The 17751-nt window shown below is 46.8% G+C and overlaps 1 protein-coding gene across 2 annotated transcripts in view; it reads right to left on the bottom strand.

Moving 5' to 3' along the window:
• The window catches only part of LIMK2 (LIM domain kinase 2), a 54579-nt gene extending 37884 nt beyond the window's left edge, over nucleotides 1–16695 (bottom strand). Inside the window, exons 1-2 of one of the 2 annotated variants that reach the window (XM_081252512.1) lie at nucleotides 16585–16695; nucleotides 4164–4263 (exon numbers count right to left, since the gene is read on the bottom strand). In XM_081252512.1, the coding sequence (XP_081108638.1) occupies nucleotides 4164–4263; nucleotides 16585–16600 (116 nt within the window). In that variant the 5' untranslated portion in view covers nucleotides 16601–16695. Of the gene's footprint in view, nucleotides 1–4163; nucleotides 4264–16584 lie in introns of those variants that run through there. The other variant, XM_081252514.1, reaches the window with a different exon arrangement.
• Nucleotides 16696–17751: the final 1056 nt, after the last annotated feature.

Raw genomic sequence — 17751 nt, 5'->3', positions numbered from 1 at the left:
GAAGGTCACAAGCTGCTGCTACATATTAGAAGTCCCACTCTGTTCATGCTGGAGTCCCTTGTGGGGGCAGAAGACGGCCCAGGTGTTTGTCCTTCCCCTTCTCTGAGGGGCAGGCCCCAGGCCCCTGTCCAGAAGCCAGCCTTAATGACCTGCTGGCTGGCTGTTTCCTTAGAGATAAACTAGACAAACTAGAATCAAAGGCTTTTGGGTCAATAAACGGGACAGCAACACCAACAGTACAACAGCAGAGGGCAGGGTTGCTCTACTGACTCCCACGCCAGGAGCCAGAGACCCAGGAGAAATTTAACAGCACTTTTATTGACACTAGAGAGTTCATGAAGCCTTTGAACCAACCAATACCACCAGTGTGTGGAGGGTGATTTCTTTTCACCCTGAAGGTACAGAAGAGGAAACCGAGCCTCAGGGAGGGTAAATGACTGCCCTAGTCAGGAATGAAAAGACCCTGGTAAGCAAGGAGTCAGGACGCCTGGGTTCAAATCCCAACTATGCCAGTTACTAGCTCTGTGACTGTAGCAAGTAACCTCCATCTCCCTATATTTGTAAAATAAGTAAGACCAGTACCACCATTATTAGGTTGTTGTAGGAATTAAATGAGATAATGTACATGACATATGCTTAGGACAGTGTCTGGTGCAGAGTAAGCACTCAATAAATGGTACCTGTTACTGTAATTATCATTTTACTGCTCTTGTTTGGATGGGGGTGTGCATGAGAAAATGAGCACAGCTTTCAGCACCGCAGAAAACACTGTCGTCAGCCAGCCCAGTATACCACAGTCTCGGTCGCTACGTGTGTGATTTCTTCACCGGCCTTTCCTGGAGTCACAAATTTAGAGGAAATGGTCTGTAGCTTGATGAAGTGACAACAGCTTTCTATCTGCATCATCCCTTTTCCAGAGCATCGCCATTAGGAAACACTTCTCCAAAGAGAAAGCTGTTCGCGATCCTGAGAAAGGAGGCCCTGAAAGTTCCCAGGAGCCTTAAGAATGGTGGAGTTTCCCCTGTGATAATGCTGTCAGGAATTGGGTCAAACAACAGAGTTCCAGGTAGGGGCCATGAAGACTAATAGAGGCAGTTTTTCCCTCCTCCCACAATCTCTCCTCCTTGGCCAAACACCTCTGACTAGGGGGAAAGGACAATCAAGGACAATCGTCAGAAAACTCATCAAGTTTCCCTGGTTTGCCAACATGCCAAGGGACCAGGTCACCATTCATAGCTTCTCATTTTAACCTCAACTACAAACAATGTGCAGTCCGGCTGCTTTCCTGGCCTCCCCCAGAGAGAGGGAGCCAGTTCCTGAGAGCTTCAGAGAGAATGGCCCCAGCTCTAGAACCAATGGCACTGATCAAGAAGGAAGGTCAGAGGTACGGAGTCCAAACAGGCCCGCTGCGAAGGCTGAGGAGAGGAAGCGGGAGGGCTGGTCAGCCAAGCATCCAGAGATCAGAGAGATCCTGGCTGGGCGCCCAACTGCACTAGCACAATTACGGACTTCCAGGAGGTACGTTAGCTGGCCTCCAAAGTACAGCCCCAGGTCCCAGCCTTAAGTGGCTTCCTATTGTCTGGGCACCTGAGAATCTGGCGGAAGGCTATCGGAGGCAAGAGGCAAGATTACGGATGTGGCTGCAGACAGGGGATGGGCTAGTGTAAGAAGGCGAGGGGAGGAGTTTGAGCCAAACCCCAGCAACTTCTCCATTCAATATCCAGCCCCACCCTGTGACTAGGAAAACAAAGGTATGGGGGAAGGGGAGAAGAAAAGTCATTTCCTTTATTGTAACTGGAGCCCTGCTGGGTAAGAGCGAGGCTGGAATGGAGTCAGGAAGAATGAATTACTTTGGGTAGCACGGAAGGAGGGTCCTGCTTCTAGCAGGCCTGCACCCAGACACTCTGAATTCATCAGAGAATCACAGATAAGCTGGGGTGGAAGAGACCTTAAAAGACTATTCAGGCTAATGCCTCAGGCTCCTCAGAACCCAGGTCGTTTCTGAGGCCAGACAAGTACAATACTTCCCAGCCCTGAAGATATTCCTCCAATTTGGGAAAAAGTCAAATTGGCTCCAAAGCAGCCAGCCTCCCCAGGGCAAATCACCAGGCTCCATCTGAGGGCTCCATGCCATCCAGTTTTCATGGGAAAGCTCAGGAGTCAGGAGATGCATCCTTTCAGTAGAGCTGGATCAGAAAAACTCCATCCTTGAGGCAAAGCTGCAAATAAGAGACTGAACCGAGATGCCCTGCTTCCCCCACAGGCATGATCTTTGATTTAACTGTGCCAGGGTGGTTCAAAGTTAACCTTAATCCCCAAGGCTCCACATCAGATGACCAATGAGTGTGTTAAGAGAAATACACGTATGCGTGTAGGTGTATGTAGACACACATTCACAATATAACATAAAGTGACAACTGCTTATTATTAAAGGTTTTCTATGTGTCAGATGCTATGCTAGGGACTTTACATAGGTTATCACATTTAATCCTCCTGAACAACCTTGTGGGATGAGTACTATTCTTATCCCTATTTTACAGATGAGGTACCTGAAGTTCAGGGAAGTCACCTACGGTCAGTTAATAAACTGCAAAGGCAGGATTTGAAACCAGTCTCTTCCATAGCCTGAACTCTTTCCCACCAGGATAACGTGCCTTACTTCTTTATGAGCATGTATTTGTGTGTCTGTCTCTTTTATACACACACACAGTGCACTCTAAGAAGCTAGCATCTTCAGTTCTAGGGCCAGCTCTTTTCATCCATGGCCTAACTTTTTGACTTTTTGGTTTCAGGCCTCGCATCTGTGATATGAAGGAGTTGTATCATAGAGTAGGCGGTTCTTCTAGTTATAGGAGAATCCAGAAATCCCAAAGATTAGCTTGTTCTACCCATTCCTGCTTATTTTGGTTAGAAAATATTCATACCAATGGGAAAACGGCAGGAACAAATACGACCGTACGGGTTGGAGGCCAAGGAGAGCCTCAGTCTGGGAACTCTTTGGGTTCTGATGCTGCTCGTTTGCCTCAGTTGTGAAATGAAAAGACTAGTCAGAGGCCCCTGCAGCTCTGATACTCTGCTCCTATCTTACTAAAAGGCAAAGTAAAAGTAGAATCAAATTCCCTGAGGGTAACCAAGGAGGAGTAACCAAAGCAATCAGATCCACAGAGAAGACTGGAGAGCTCTGAGTTAGAGCTGAAAGGGCAGAAAAATGTTCCAACTCTTCCAGAGGCCAGAGCTCTTCAGGCCAACCCCCCACGTAATTCCCTGGGTGGAGACAAGTGCTTAAAGGTCAATTAAATTTCTTGATATCAGCACAGGGGATGCTTTCCAACATGAGCTGTGTGTGGGAGCTGGAGTTTACAGCACATGGCGCCCATCTACAGTCTGTCTCATTCTCAGATCTCAGCACAGCCCTGCCACTTCAGACCACGGGGGGCCACAAATGCCCACCCAGCCTCCGACAAGGAATGACTGCAGGCCAGGCGCTGTGTTATGCTCTAGAGAATACAAAGACAAGCTCCCACTCTCAAGGATTCCAACCATTCAGTGGGTGCCTACCATGAGCTGGATCCTTGGCATATATAACTTCATTCAATTTCAACAAGTCTGTGACAGAGATGATTAACACCTTTATTTTCCTGATGAGGAAACAGAGTCTCAGAGAAGAGGAACAAATCTGACATTAAAGTCTGTGTTATTTTCAAGAAACCGAGCTGCCTCCAAACAATAATCTAAGAGCTATAATAAAGTTAATAACAAAAAGCAGGAAACTAGGGAGGCATCCCGTGGTGAAGAGGAGCTGGCTCTGCCAGCTGCACTACGAACAACCCTTGAGGCAACTGCGTAATCAGCAGTGCAGGCGTGGGAAAGTCGCTCTTTCTCGGCCTCGGTCTCCTCACCTATAAAGTGAGGGTGCTGGGACATCCCGGAAAGGTCTCCTCCCATCCCAAACCCCCCACCTCTAGCTGCACCTGGCCTATGTGTGGCTCTTCTACTTTCACCTGGTGTTTGCTCACGTGCTCTTCCTGGGCATATCCCTTTGCTCCCTGAGCTCCCCCAAAATGGAAACTCTCTAGTAGGAAGCTCGTTTTTTATTTTCCAGAAGATGAAATAGTGACTGGCCCGCAGTGCACTGGCAAAGACAGGGGTGTGGACCCACTTACCGGAAGCAGGAGCTGTGCCAGGCTTCGCTGACAGTCCTGTACAACCTCTGGTTCAGAGCGACATGGTCTCCACAGCCCCGACACCTCCAGGCATCTTCACCTGCACACAAAACCAAGGGGGGGTTCAGAGGCCAAAGAAGCAGGGGTGCAGGGATGGGATTCCTACCATGTAGAAGAAGACCAAGTTAACGGGACTCTCATACTGAAAGGGCTGGGCGATGCTCTGCTGGATGCACAGTTCCCTCCTCCACAAGATCCCTGGTGAGCGCTCATCCGGCTGTTCATCTCCCCACCACAGGGAATTCCTGGCCTCAAAAGTAGCCTCATTTTTTAAAATGAGACTTCTTAAAAAACGGTTCTGGTTGTTCCTTTTTCTACTGAAACAAAACCTGCCTTTTCCTTTCCTTCAGCCCTTGCTTATAGCTCTGAGTAGATGAAATGAACAAAGTCTTTCTTTTCAGGTCAGCCTTTCCTACAATGGTCCCCAGCCAGCACCCAGAAATTTCTCCTCTCTAGGTCACACGTGTTGCTGCCTTTCCCTACTCTTCAAAAGCCCTGGTTGTGCAGATTTTCCATCACCCCAATGGGTCCATCATTCATTCAACCAACATCATGGGTCCTCTTGTTGGACCCATGGGTCCAAGCTCTACATTGGAGGCTGTTGGATAAATTACCCCTGCTCCTCAAAGAGGAAATCCACTGGAAAAGAAACATTCTTCCATATTGTACTTTTTCACTGAGATGTTATTTCAGGGGTAGAAGCAAAGTGCTATCTTAGTTCAGAGAAAGAAATTACAAGGGTAGAAGGGAAAGAACAAACATTTAATCCCTCCTATATGCCAAGAACTGTGCTAGATGCTTTCACAGACCGAATCTCATTTAATTCTCAAAACAATCCTGTGAGACAGGTATTATTATATTCATTTAACGGATGAGGGAACTGAAGCTTGGGGCTGGGGGTGAAAGGCCAAGTGGCAGTTAGCATCCCAACTCAGGTCTGCCCCATTCTAAAGCCTGTGCTCTTTCTAGCTCCTGCTCATTCCACTCAGGGGAGCCAGGAAAGTCTTTGCAGGGAAAGCTGAGCCTTGAAAGATGGACAAGATTTACTACAGGCTGAAAAAGGATGGGGAAGAGCTGTGTAGGCTGAGAGATAGCATGGGCAGTAGCACAGAGTCAGTCCACATCCCTCCAAAAGGGACAGAGCACAATACTCCTGGTGTGGCTCAGATGTTAACTTGTTGAAATAAAAGGGCAGCTGAGATCAAGTTGTGGTACCTGACTCAGCCCTAGAAAGCGGGACAAGGTTGTTACAAGACTCCCTTGTGCGCCCCGTGTGTGCGGCTTTGTTCTCTCTGGGTAACTCCAGACTGCCACAGGCACAGTGACAGTCACCGGACCCTGTTTTACAGGCACAGGGGCCATGAATAGACAATGCACGGCTTCGGGCACTTCAGGATTGCTTGGCGGCATTCTGGGGCAGCCAGGACACAGACAGCTGTCCTCATAGCCCAGAGGAGAGTTAAATGAGCTGGCAGAAGGCTTTAAAGCCCGACCCACCCGCTCCTCTCCCATACATGTATCACCTCCTGTATCTAAACTTCCTAGACTCTCAAGAGGGAGGGGCCTTTGTGGTTTTTGGGTGGTAGTGGCCGGACAGTGCACCATCAACCTCACAAACTCCAAGGCAGAAAAGTCTGAGACACTCATTCAAACTGGGTTATGGGTGAGACAGTGAATTAGTGAGGTTTTCTTTTTTATATTATTATTTTTACATCTTTATTGGAGTATAATTGTTTTACAATGGTGTGTTAGTTTCTGCTGTATAACAAAGTGAATCAGCTACACATATACATATATCCCCATATCCCCTCCCTCTTGCGCCTCCCTCCCACCCTCCCTATCTCACCCCTCTAGGTGGTCACAAAGCACCGAGCTGATCTCCCTGTGCTATGCAGCTACTTCCCACTAGCTATCTATTTTACATTTGGTAGTGTACATATGTGAATGTTACTCTCTCACTTCGTCCCAGCTTACCCTCCCACACTCCGTGTCCTCAAGTCCATTCTCTATGTCTGCATCTTTATTCCTGTCCTGCCCCTAGGTTCATCAGAACCATTTTTTTAGATTCCATATGTGTGTGTTAGCATGCGGTATTTGTTTCTCTTTCTGACTTACTTCACTATGTTTGACAGACTCTAGGTCCATCCACCTCACTACAAATAACTCAAATTCGTTTCTTTTTATGGTTGAGTAATATTCCACTGTATATATGTGCCACACCTACTTTATCCATTCACCTGTTGATGGACACTTAGGTTGCTTTCAAGTCCTGGCTGTTGTAAATAGTACTGCAGTGAACACTATGGTACATGTCTCTTTTTGAATTATGGTTTTCTCAGGGTATATGCCCAGTAGTGGGATTGCTGGGTCATACGGTAGTTCTGTTTTTAGTTTTTTAAAGGAACCTCCATACTGTTTTCCATAGTGTCTGTATCAATTTACATTCCCACCAACAGTGCAAGAGGGTTCCCTTTAGTGAGAGGGTTTTTAATGAACACAGATATCCAAATGAATCTTCCAAATTCTGGAAGTACCAGAGTTTGGGAACTCTTACATGAAAGGGCTTTCAGGCTGCTACCAGCAAATCTCATTATTTTAAGCCACATCTTGTTGCTTGCTTTTACTTTTTAACCAGCAAGGAATAGTCTCTGACCTGACCACCCACTTACTCAACAATTCAACAACTTGGCTCTGAGTGACCTCTGGTTGTTTCCAAAATTCAAAAAGAATCAGGACTTTCCACTGTGAAGATATTTGAGATAACTTGTTATGGCCACACCCTCCAGAGCCTGCCCTGCCCTCCAGTCTTTTTTTTTTTAATATAAATTTATTTATTTTAGGCTGCGTTGGGTCTTTGTTGATGCGCACAGGCTTTCGCTAGTTGCGGTGAGTGGGGGCTACTCTTCGTTGTGGTGCACGGGCTTCTCATCGGTGTGGCTTCTCTCCTTTTTTTTTTTTTGTGCGGTACACGGGCCTCTCACTGTTGTGGCCTCTCCCAGGCCTTGCCACTCCGTGGCATGTGGGATCTTCCCGGACCGGGGCACGAACCCGTGTCCCCTGCATCGTCAGGTGGACTCTCAACCACTGTGCCACCAGGGAAGCCCGGAGTGGCTTATCTTGTTGCGGAGCACAGGCTCTGGGCGCCCGTGTGCCAGCAGTTGTGGCACGTGGGCTCAGTAGTTGTGGCTTGTTGGCCCTAGAGCACAGGCTCAGTAGTTGTGGCACACAGGCTTAGTTGCTCTGCGGCATGTGGGATCTTCCCGGACCAGGGCTCGAACCCATGTCCCCTGCATTGGCAGGCGGATTCTTAACCACTGCGCCACCAGGTAAGTCCCCCTCTAGTCTTGAGGGACTCAACACCATTCAACACTTATGTAACTTATGTGCTCTGTGCTAGGCACTAGGGGCACAAAAATCAAGACCCTCTACTCCCTCCTCTCATAGCCACCTGGTTCCACCTTTGAAATGTCCCTCCAATCCTTCTGTCCTTCAGCACAGCCCGAGTACAGTTGTTTGGCTTCTTTTCCTGGTGTGCTGCACAGTCTTAGCTGGCTCACCCAGACTCCTCAATGTCTACAGAACTCAACTGTTGACTCCACCCCATCCCACCTCTCAGAAGACAGTCTCCACCACCACTCCCTTCTCCACTGGCTCCTTCCAACTGTCATTTAAATAAATTCAAGTCTTTCCCATTAAAAAAAAAAAAACCTGGACCCCACTTTCTCCTCTAGCTACCACCCTTGCTTCCCCACATCACAGCCACACATATTAAAAAGTTGTCTAGGGCCTCCCTGGTGGCGCAGCGGTTGAGAGTCCGCCTACCGATGCAGGGGACATGGGTTTGTGCCCCGGTCTGGGAGGATCCCATATGCCGCGGAGCGGCTGGGCCCGTGAGCCATGGCCGCTAAGCCTGTGCGTCCGGAGCCTGTGCTCCGCAACGGGAGAGGCCACAACAGTGAGAGGCCCGCGTACCGCAAAAACAAACAAACAAACAAACAAACAAAAAAAAAAGTTGTCTAATAGGGAATTCCCTGGTGGTCCAGTGGTTAGGACTCCGCACTTTTCCTGCAAGGATGTGAGTTCAATCCCTGGTCAGGGAACTAAGACCCCGCAAGACACGGGGCGCAGCAAAAAAAAAAAAAAAAAAAAAGTTGTCTAATAAAAAACAAACTTATGGTTACCAAAGGAGAAAAGGCAGGGAGGGATAAATTAGGAGTTTGGGATTAACAGATACATACTACTATATATAAAACAGATAAACAACAGGAGCTACTGTACAGCATGGGGAACTATATTCAATATCCTGTAATAAAACATAACGGAAAAGAATATGAAGAAGAATACACATATATGTATATATATATATATAACTGAATCACTTTGTTGTATACCAGAAACTGATACATTGTAAATCAACTATACTTCAATTAAAAAAAAAAAAAAGTTGTCTACACATCACTGCCTTCGCTTCCTCACTTCCTATTTACTGCCCAATCCACTGCAGTTTGACTTCCACCCCCACCATTTCTCTGAAACTCTCACCAAGGTCAACAGTGACCACTTATTGCTAAATTCAATGGACACGCTTCAGTCATTCTTTTAGCAAGTATTTATTGCATGCCAACTATGTGTCTAACACCATGCTCGGGAAAGAGCAGCAAACAAGAGAGATTAAACATAGAGCAGATATTAAACAATAACATAATTATTTTCATTATAATTGGGGCAAGTGGTAGGAAGAAGATATCCAGTTCATAACTAAGCAAATGGGGTTGGGTAGGGCAAACAAGAACATATTCCTTAAGGAAGTAATTTCCAAGCTGAGCTCTAAAGGATGAATAGAAATTAACCAGGCAAAAGGAGGCGGAAAGGGTAACACTGGAGACTGGGATGGCGGGGAGATCTGTGTAAAGGTCCTGAGGCAGGAATACAAACTCCTCACTCATCACTAAAGCTGGCTCTTGTTAGCTCCTAAGGACTAAGGAACTAAGACCAGTCCCTGGCCTACTACAGTCCCTCAAGAAACATTTATTGAAAGAAGGGATGGCCCTCCACAAGGTGGCCCCAAAGAACCTTTATCTTTCAACCTGCTGTACAAACGAATGCTCTAGTCACATCTTGATTTATTTTTTATTCCTGCCACACAAATTCACGGTCTTGTATCCTAACATTCACACCTATAGCTACTCTGTGTGTTTAGGATATTTATTTACCCACCTTTTCCTCCCTTAATCAGACTTCCATCCTTCCTTGATGGTCCCCCAAAGGCAGGAAGTGTTTGTTTCACTTGGTGTATTACCTGTTTTATATCATTTGTTTTATAACTACAGTTCATTATGTTTCTGTCTCCTTTATTCCCTTCCTCTCTGCACCATCCATCGCCCCCAGCTCTAAGGGGCAAAGACTACATCTTGATCATCTTCAGATCTCCAGGGCCTAGCATGAAGTCTGGTGCAGAACTGACACTTCTTTGTGTGGCAAATCCAACTGAAAAACTGGACCCAACTGCCAGCTATAAAGGTAATTTCCAAAGATAAGCTCCAATGGTCAGCAGCGATGATTCACCTGGAATGTGTCCTGGCTCCCCCGTGACTACCTCCAAGTAAAGTTACATGTAGACGCACATGCCTCAGTCTGTCACATTGTACCCGAGCGAGGCTATTCACCCAGAGCCTTCAGCCTCCCAAACCCAGACTTTCTTCAAAAATACTCTTGGCCTCTTCAGTTCCCTTACACAGCCCTAAAAGTCAATGATCCTAACTCTCTTACAACCTCCATTCTAGGAAATGTAAGAGAAATGTAATAATACACAGTCTTGGAGATTTCTGTGAGGCCCAGTGGAAGACCAATCTAGGGTCCAGTCTGGCTGGGAAAGTCTTCCTCTAGGAAAATACCTCATTGTACCAGGCTGTTCACCTCTCCCTCAACTGTGTTTACCTCTCCTATTTGCAGACTTATCAACAGTGGCTACTGATTGTCAGAGTCTAGAAAGGGAGCTTGACTAAGTAAATGTCCCCAGCAGCTTCAAACAATACGGAGCCCTAGTCAGGTGTTTAATAATCAGAAAACCATGCCTTCATGGTTATTATTGGGATTTGTTGCTTTTAAGAAGTGCTAAGTGTGCGATGCAAACAAGGTGAGAATTGTAACAAATGGTTCATTACAAAGTTTCTCACCTTCAGGATCTTTTGAATGCTGGTATAAAATATATTCAGCTTCTATACCCTTCTCTCTCCCAACTTAATAATTGGTGACATGAGCCTCAAACAATCTGTGACTCTACTGGGGTATGCACTAGGGTAGCAGGATGGTAAGGCTGGAAGGGCCTTTAAAAATCATCTACTCAAACCTAAGCCTTTCATTTTTCTGAAAGAAAAATGGGCTTGGAGAAGAATTGAGTTGTCTAACCATCAGAAAGCTGGTCCAGGAGGGGCTCAAACCCAAGTTCTGAGACTACCAGACCTGTTGCATTTTTATGACCCTAGGCAGCCTCAGACAAGTTGAGACTTGAAAGGGCTCAGTTATTCCATGGAAGAGCTCAGCCTGGTACCCCAGCTCAGGGCCAGTGAGTTTCCCACAAGACACTACATTCACCTTAATCTTGGTCTAAGAACTGGGTTTCTGCAAACTAGTCCTTTTCAGCTTCAAAGTGGTGAGAAATCCCCAAGCACTGAGAGCTCATGAGACCATAAAGCCTGGCCTGAACCAACATGCACAGATCCTATCCTTTCACTTGAGACAAAAAATCGTTGGTGCTTCTCATGTTCCACTAGACTATGAGAACCTGGAACAAAACCCAGCCAATTCAGTGCAGCACAAAACAAGTACAGTAACTGTTGTGCCCCCTGGGAGCTGGCAGGTCAGGTATATAAATCCAACTTGTTCCAGGATAAAGCAGGAAGCAGAGGGGCAGGGCAGCAACTGGTATGGAACAACCAAGAGAGAAGAGATCACATTTGAATGAAGTGACTGTCAACAAGATTAACAGTAATCATTAACATTCCTCTAGATATTCTCCCCTGTATCCCAAAGAGTTTTCCTCCTCACTAGCTCATCAAATATTACCAAAGGGAGTGTCTAAGGAAGAAAGATTAGATGATTTTTAAAGGCGCTCCTGGACTTCTCTGGAACTTAGATTCTTCCTTCATAAAAGGAGGGATCAAATTACTCCTAACTCTGAGAGCCTGTGACACTAAAACAGGGGCCTCTCATTTTTCAGGTCAAGGCACAGACATAGGCATCTCAGAGGTTTTAATTCTTGCTGTTGTTCTCTTCTGCCACTCCTTAGTTTATTAGGAAAAATTTGTAAGGGTCAAGCAGAAGAACCATAGTTAGATCTGGGTTTGAAACCTGGCTCTGTGTCCTTGTGCAAATTATTTAACCTCTCTGAGCCTGACTCTTAATCTTTATTTTTTTTAAGAAAGTAAACAAATAACTTTCTCCCCCAGTTCCTGTCAGTAATTTTTAATAATTGAAATATAGTTGACATACATTATGTTAGTTTCAGGTGTACTGCATAATGATTTGATGTTTACATACATTATAAAATGATCACCACAAAAAGTCTAGTAACCACCTGTCCCCATACAAAGTTATTACAATATTACTGACCTTATTCCTTACGCTGTATATTATATCCCTGTGGCTTATTTATAACTGGAGGTTTGTACCTCTTAATCCCCTTTACCTATTTCACCCCCTTGTCTCTTAATCTTTAAAAAGAGGTTATCACCCACCTTACAGCATTACCAAGAGGATTAAGAGAAATAACATATTACCTGAAAATACCTCCCACAGTGCCTGGCACTTAGTTGGCAACTGAATTGTGAGTAGCTTTTCTTCTTTCTTTCATGTATATCTAGGCGACTGGCTGGGGAAAACTCTGAGCTATTAAATACATTAGCCTCTAAAATCTGATGGGAATGTTTTCAAAACAAATTCAGCAAATGTCTTCTATGTGTCCATGTGCAAGACAGAGACTAGGCCACGAACTTATGGGGCCCTCGGCGAGTGCTCATGGGTATGAGGGGCAAGGATACGTAAAAAAATAACACACGTCAGAGAGGGACAAACCAGGTACTGGGGGCAGGGCAAGCTTGGTAGAATAATAAGACACTTGGTAGAGAAACAAACAAGACAGATGGTTCTTGCCACTTTCGGCTTTCGGGCACTCAGGTTCTCACTTCCAACCATAAGTTTACTTAGCTGTGAATGAGCAGGCATTTTCTAATCTAGGGGAAGGCCTACAAAGAATCTCTTTATCAGAGAACTAGTTAACCAATTCATAATTCCAGATGGCAGTTCTAAACCCATTGTCAATGGCAGGAAAAAACTACTTTGAGTCCTTATTATATGCCAGGCAGTGTCCTAAGCACTAGGCAAGCATGAACTAATTGAATATAAAGATTCCATGAAATAAGGACTAGTATCAAAGGACTATTATTGTTCCCATTTTAATGAAAAGGAAACTGAACTGCTCAACTAACAAGTGTTAGAGCTGGGATTAGACCACAGGTCTGCTTACTCCAAAGTCTGTCTTCCACTACATTTTAGACTTTCTTTACTGGAAAAATAAATTACAAGTAGAGAGATCTGACAAAATAGAATCCCAGGATGGACGCTCAAGTTGTACTTTAATAGAACCAAGCAATGGTTTCGTGTTTTAGCTACTGTTGGATGTGAATTAATAGGTAAGAGTCTAATTCTTGCTACTGTATAAAGGAAGGTCAGGAGTGGGAAAGAATATAGACTTGTAAGAGACTGCTACAGCTCCACGCCCTCTCATTGAAATGCCGAAATGATACCTGGGGGTGGGCTCCACCCCTCCCTAGTATGCCTGAGCCCAAGCCCCCAATCCCAGGTTGCACTGATCAGAGGCCAGTCCTGGGCTGGAAATCAGCATAGCCTCCAGAAGAGGCAGACAACCCACCAGGAATGTGGAAAGCCTAATACTGCCTCTTGAACATGATGGGTTTCTATTCAGCTTTAAAACCTTGTGGTCTTCTTGGACCCTACCTTGCTCCCTCCATCCCATATCCAGAGCAATTCAAGTCACACAACCCTGCCCATGACATGAGGCATTTTCCTCTGGTCAGTGCCTCCTTCTCCATTCCTATCACTAACAACCTCAGCTCAGGGTCCGTTGTATGCACCCACCTCCAGACTGGTGCTCTTCCTCACCCTTGTCCAATCCATCCTGCCCACCAAAGCCAGATTGATAGTATAAACACAAAATGCCCACATCATGACTCTCCCTGCCTCTAAACCTATGGTCTCTGCTGCAGATCAGAAAAGTCTACAAGCCTGGCATTAAACTCTCTGCAGTATGGCTTCACCCACCCTCTCAGCCTTATCTTTCACTTCCCACACCTCCCAATCTTTGCCTCCACCACACATATTAATTCACCACCCCTTGTGAAGATCTTGAAACTCACCTGCCTTTGCAATCCTACTCCCACAGTTTTCTTCCTTACCCCTTAAACCCCCCTGCCCTTTTTTTTTTAACCTACCTGAGACCTCTCAAATCTTACCTCCCTCAAGCATTCCCTGACCAAATCTGGTAGCCACCCTGGACACCTTGCTGTTCTTCAAACATGCCAAGCACATTCCTGGCTCAGGGTCTTTGCTCATTCTCTTTTATTCCTTGTCCAGAATGTTCTACCCCCAGATATGCAAATGGCTCACACCCTTGCTTCATTTCTCTGCTCAGATGTCATCAACCAGAGAGGCTCCCCTGACCTCCCACCGCACCTATGCCCTTATCATACTTCATCTCTCTTCAGAGCATTTATCCCTGACATATGATATTCATGTATTTACTTATTGTCTGTTTCTCGCCACCAGAACATACACTCCACGAGGGAAGGGATTTGATCTATTTTGCTCCCTGTTGTATCCCCCAGGGCCTAGAAGTGCTTGGCACACAGTAGGAACTCAATATATATTTGTGGGATAAATGTATGAATAAAGTTCTCCCTCATCTTTGAAATTTCCTAATGTTATCACCTATAGGCCTTATAATAGCTTGCCTTGATTTGTTCATTTTTTCCTCAATTACTCTAAATAGCGAATTTCTCAAAGGCACAAACCACGTATTATTCATTTCCACAAATACTGTGTGCCAGACCCTGTATGCCTCAAGGACCCTGGAATATTGGAAAGAGCACTGGACAAGTCCTAGGTTAGTCCTGGCTCTACCACTAGCTGAGTAACCCTAGACAAATCCATTTTCCTCCCTAGTCCTCAGTTTCTTAACATGTAAAATGAGGAGAGTTACATTATCTCTAGCATCTGTTAAAATTTATAACAGGTAACACTTGGCCCAGCCCAGTGCCTAAGACATCACCGGTACTCAGCAAATATTTGATTTCTTTGTTGATTCTCCTGTTACACAGGAATCTGAGTTGTCTCAGAACACAGCTCTGACTGTGTTCAAGAACAAGTAAAAGTTTAAGTTCCGCTTCCTTCTCTGACTCCATGGGCAACCTCATTCTGGTGTTTGTGATTCAGAGAGGATGATGCACCAAATTTGAAGCTAGAAAATATGAACTCTGACCACTGCTATTTTTTTGGCTTATGGAACCCTGAACAAGTAATTTCTGAACCTTAGTCTCCTCATCCATAAAAAAGCCGTATTGGCTTTCTCTCAGTCTTCAAAGGCACCACATGCCTTTCTGCCTCAGGGCTTTTTTATGTTCCCTCGGCCTGAAAAGTTCTTCACCCTTTCTTAGCTGGACCAGCTTCTACTTATCCTCAGGGCTCAGCATAAACTTGCTTTATAAAGGAATGTGTTTCCTATCCACTTCCCTTGCCCCTGGTGCAATCTTACGGCACATATCTCAACTGCTTATCTCAGTTATTATGGCATTTATCTCAACTGTCACCTCAATTATTTACTGTACATCGCTAGGGCTGTAAGCACCACAAAGGCCAAGAATTGTGTCGTTTTGCTCATCATTATACTCCTCAGCGCTTGGCTTAGTGTGTGGCCCAGAAGTATCCAACACATATTCTTATGGAAGAATGTACAAACGAATGCATCTAGAGGCACTGATGCCTCTAGACAGCTTTTTGGTTCACTCAGAGAAAGATCTAATAAACACTATTGCACTCTAAGATCTTTAGCAAGTTTCTGAGAATCAAGGTTCAAGACAGGGAACCTGTGTTACTCAAAGGTTAGAAAAAATCAGAAATCATTTGAGACAAAGAATTCTGGAAACTAAAAAAAAAAAAGTAAAATAGGAAGGGACGGAGAATGTCTACCCCTAGCCCTTTTTCTCTAAAAGCCTATTATTAAGAATGAGGAGAAAATCCCATGCTCCCATGGTGAGGAAGTGACCCACTGGTGGCCTGCTCCTTTTATTCAGGATGGAGGAAGTGACTGTCCACAGGCTGAAAGCCAGGAAGCGGGGGCAGATATCCAGGACAGCCTCCCTCCTCCACTATTCCCTCCTGCCAGCTCTAGAAAGCTTCTGGACGCTGACCCTGGTCGACCTAGAGGCTGGGCCACCCACACAGGTGGGTGTTTCCCACAACTTTCTGGAAAACAGAAAGTTCCTGGTACTGGGGGACAGGCAAGGAGGGCAGGAAGCTGCAGGGTGGTGTGAGATGACTGGGAGGGGACCGCAGGCCCAGCCAACCTAACCCTGAAGCTACCCTTCACCCTTAGACACTCTTCCTTCCAGGTGTTTGGTCACATTCCTTTCTGGTCTCAGAGGGGCCATGGGAGGGCCCAGAGCCCCAGGGGGCGTACCTGCCTCAGGAAGAAACTCCAATCTCTCCCTACCCCCAGTCGTGTCCTAAACCCCAAGGGAGCCCACAATGCCCTACTTCCTGCAAAGAACCCCAAGACCCAGGAAATCGCAGGCACCAAGATACCCTCCAGAAGCCTTGGATCCCGTGGGAAACTCAGACTCTCCTCAATTTCCCACAGAAAATCCAGAACACGGGGTAACTCCATACCCTCAGAACCTACCCAAACTCTGAGGATGCCGTACTCCCCATATTCCCCCAAACTGTGACTCCAAAGGAAACCGGTCCCCTCAGCTTCCTTAGAAAGAGTTTTAATTTGAGGACCTGCAGTCTCCAGGTCCACAAAAAAAGGGGCCCCCCAGCATCTCTTCCTCCCAAGGACCTCAACTCGCGGGAAGCCGCCAACCCCGCCTGCCCGCCCTCCCCGCGAGCCCTCTATCCCCGCTCCCCACAACCTCCGAGTCTTCGGGGAGCGCTGTGCTCACTCCCCAAATTCTCCCTCTAAGGAGCCGGTACCCACGGGGGTCCACTCAGTCCGAAACCCCCGAGAGGCCGCCAGCTCCCCTCAGGCGCCCCGGGGCCGGGACAGGACGGCGCAGCCCTTCCTTACCCGCCTGCTCGGCCATGGTCCCAGAGGCGCGGAAATGGGGAATAGGAGGCCGCTACAGCAGCGCCTCGGCTCAGTTCCTGCCGCCGCCTCAGGCGCGCGAGGACCTCTGCCCGGGGCGCGAGCGAGATGTGCCGCCTACGGCGCCCGGGGAGGACCAAACCGCACCTGGCACGGGGGCCCGCCCGCCGACGCCCCGCCCAGCCGACGCAAGGCCCCGCCCCCTGTCCCTGGCCCCGCCCCCTGGTTCGGGCTCTGCGGCGGCCCTGGTGCCCCCTAGCCTCTGCGCCCTCTGTGGGTGCCCGAACTGGTGAGGGTGATTCTGCGCAGGCTGGAGATCTCAACACAGAGGACCCTCTGCCCATTTTACCGATGGGGACAGCTGAGGACCAGAGGGGACAAGTTCGAACCGCAAAATGGCTCAGCTCATTAGGAGCTGAGCTGGGATGGGAACACAGGCTCTTAATCCCCAGTCGAAAGCTCTTTCAGTAGAGTGTCTGGAATCAAGAATATGAATATGGAGAAACCAGGTTTACCCACAAATAGCTTTGGGGGGGGTCGAGGGTGGGCTTTTCTTAGAAGCTTCCAGCTCAGAGAAGCCACTTGTCTGTGCCACTATAAGCAAGCTGACACTCAGTGGCAGATCCTTAGCAGGCCAAGTAGGTACATAAATGAACCCCAAACACCAGATCTTCCAATTTTTCAAGATAAGCCAAAAATCCAAGTATTTAGGTGAAATTTCCCTCTTTTAAAAATGTTGGTAACATTCAAATTCTAAAAATGTCATGTAGGTCAAAGGAAATGTACCAGTGGTCTGGATTTGCCCTTCGGACTCTTCTTTGTAGAGAAGAGCCCTGGACCAGGATTTAGGACAGCAGGTTGGTTTCTCGCAGCCGATAGGTGGCTGAGGGGCCTTGAGAGAACCACTTCCCCTCACTTGGTTTGGGAGGGGATTGGGGTCCTCTGTGTGACTAAGGTTCGGCCACATCAGCTGGTCCCTGAGGTCCCTCCCATCTGATTCTCTTGTGCTGGGTCTTTGGCAACTGTTATTTCCTTAGATCAGATATAGGTCATGAGAAAAGTGTACAAATGACCAGGAAGGGACAGGGATGGGGCCCAAGGAAATGGATCACGACACTCCCACCAAGGACGAAGTTCAACCTAGCACTC

The sequence above is a fragment of the Mesoplodon bidens genome (genome assembly GCF_964165515.1).
Source record: "Mesoplodon bidens genome assembly, chromosome: 13".
NCBI lineage: Eukaryota > Metazoa > Chordata > Mammalia > Artiodactyla > Ziphiidae > Mesoplodon > Mesoplodon bidens.
The sequence above is the reverse complement of the archived record's forward strand: the minus strand, read 5'-3'. Positions and strand labels throughout refer to the sequence as shown.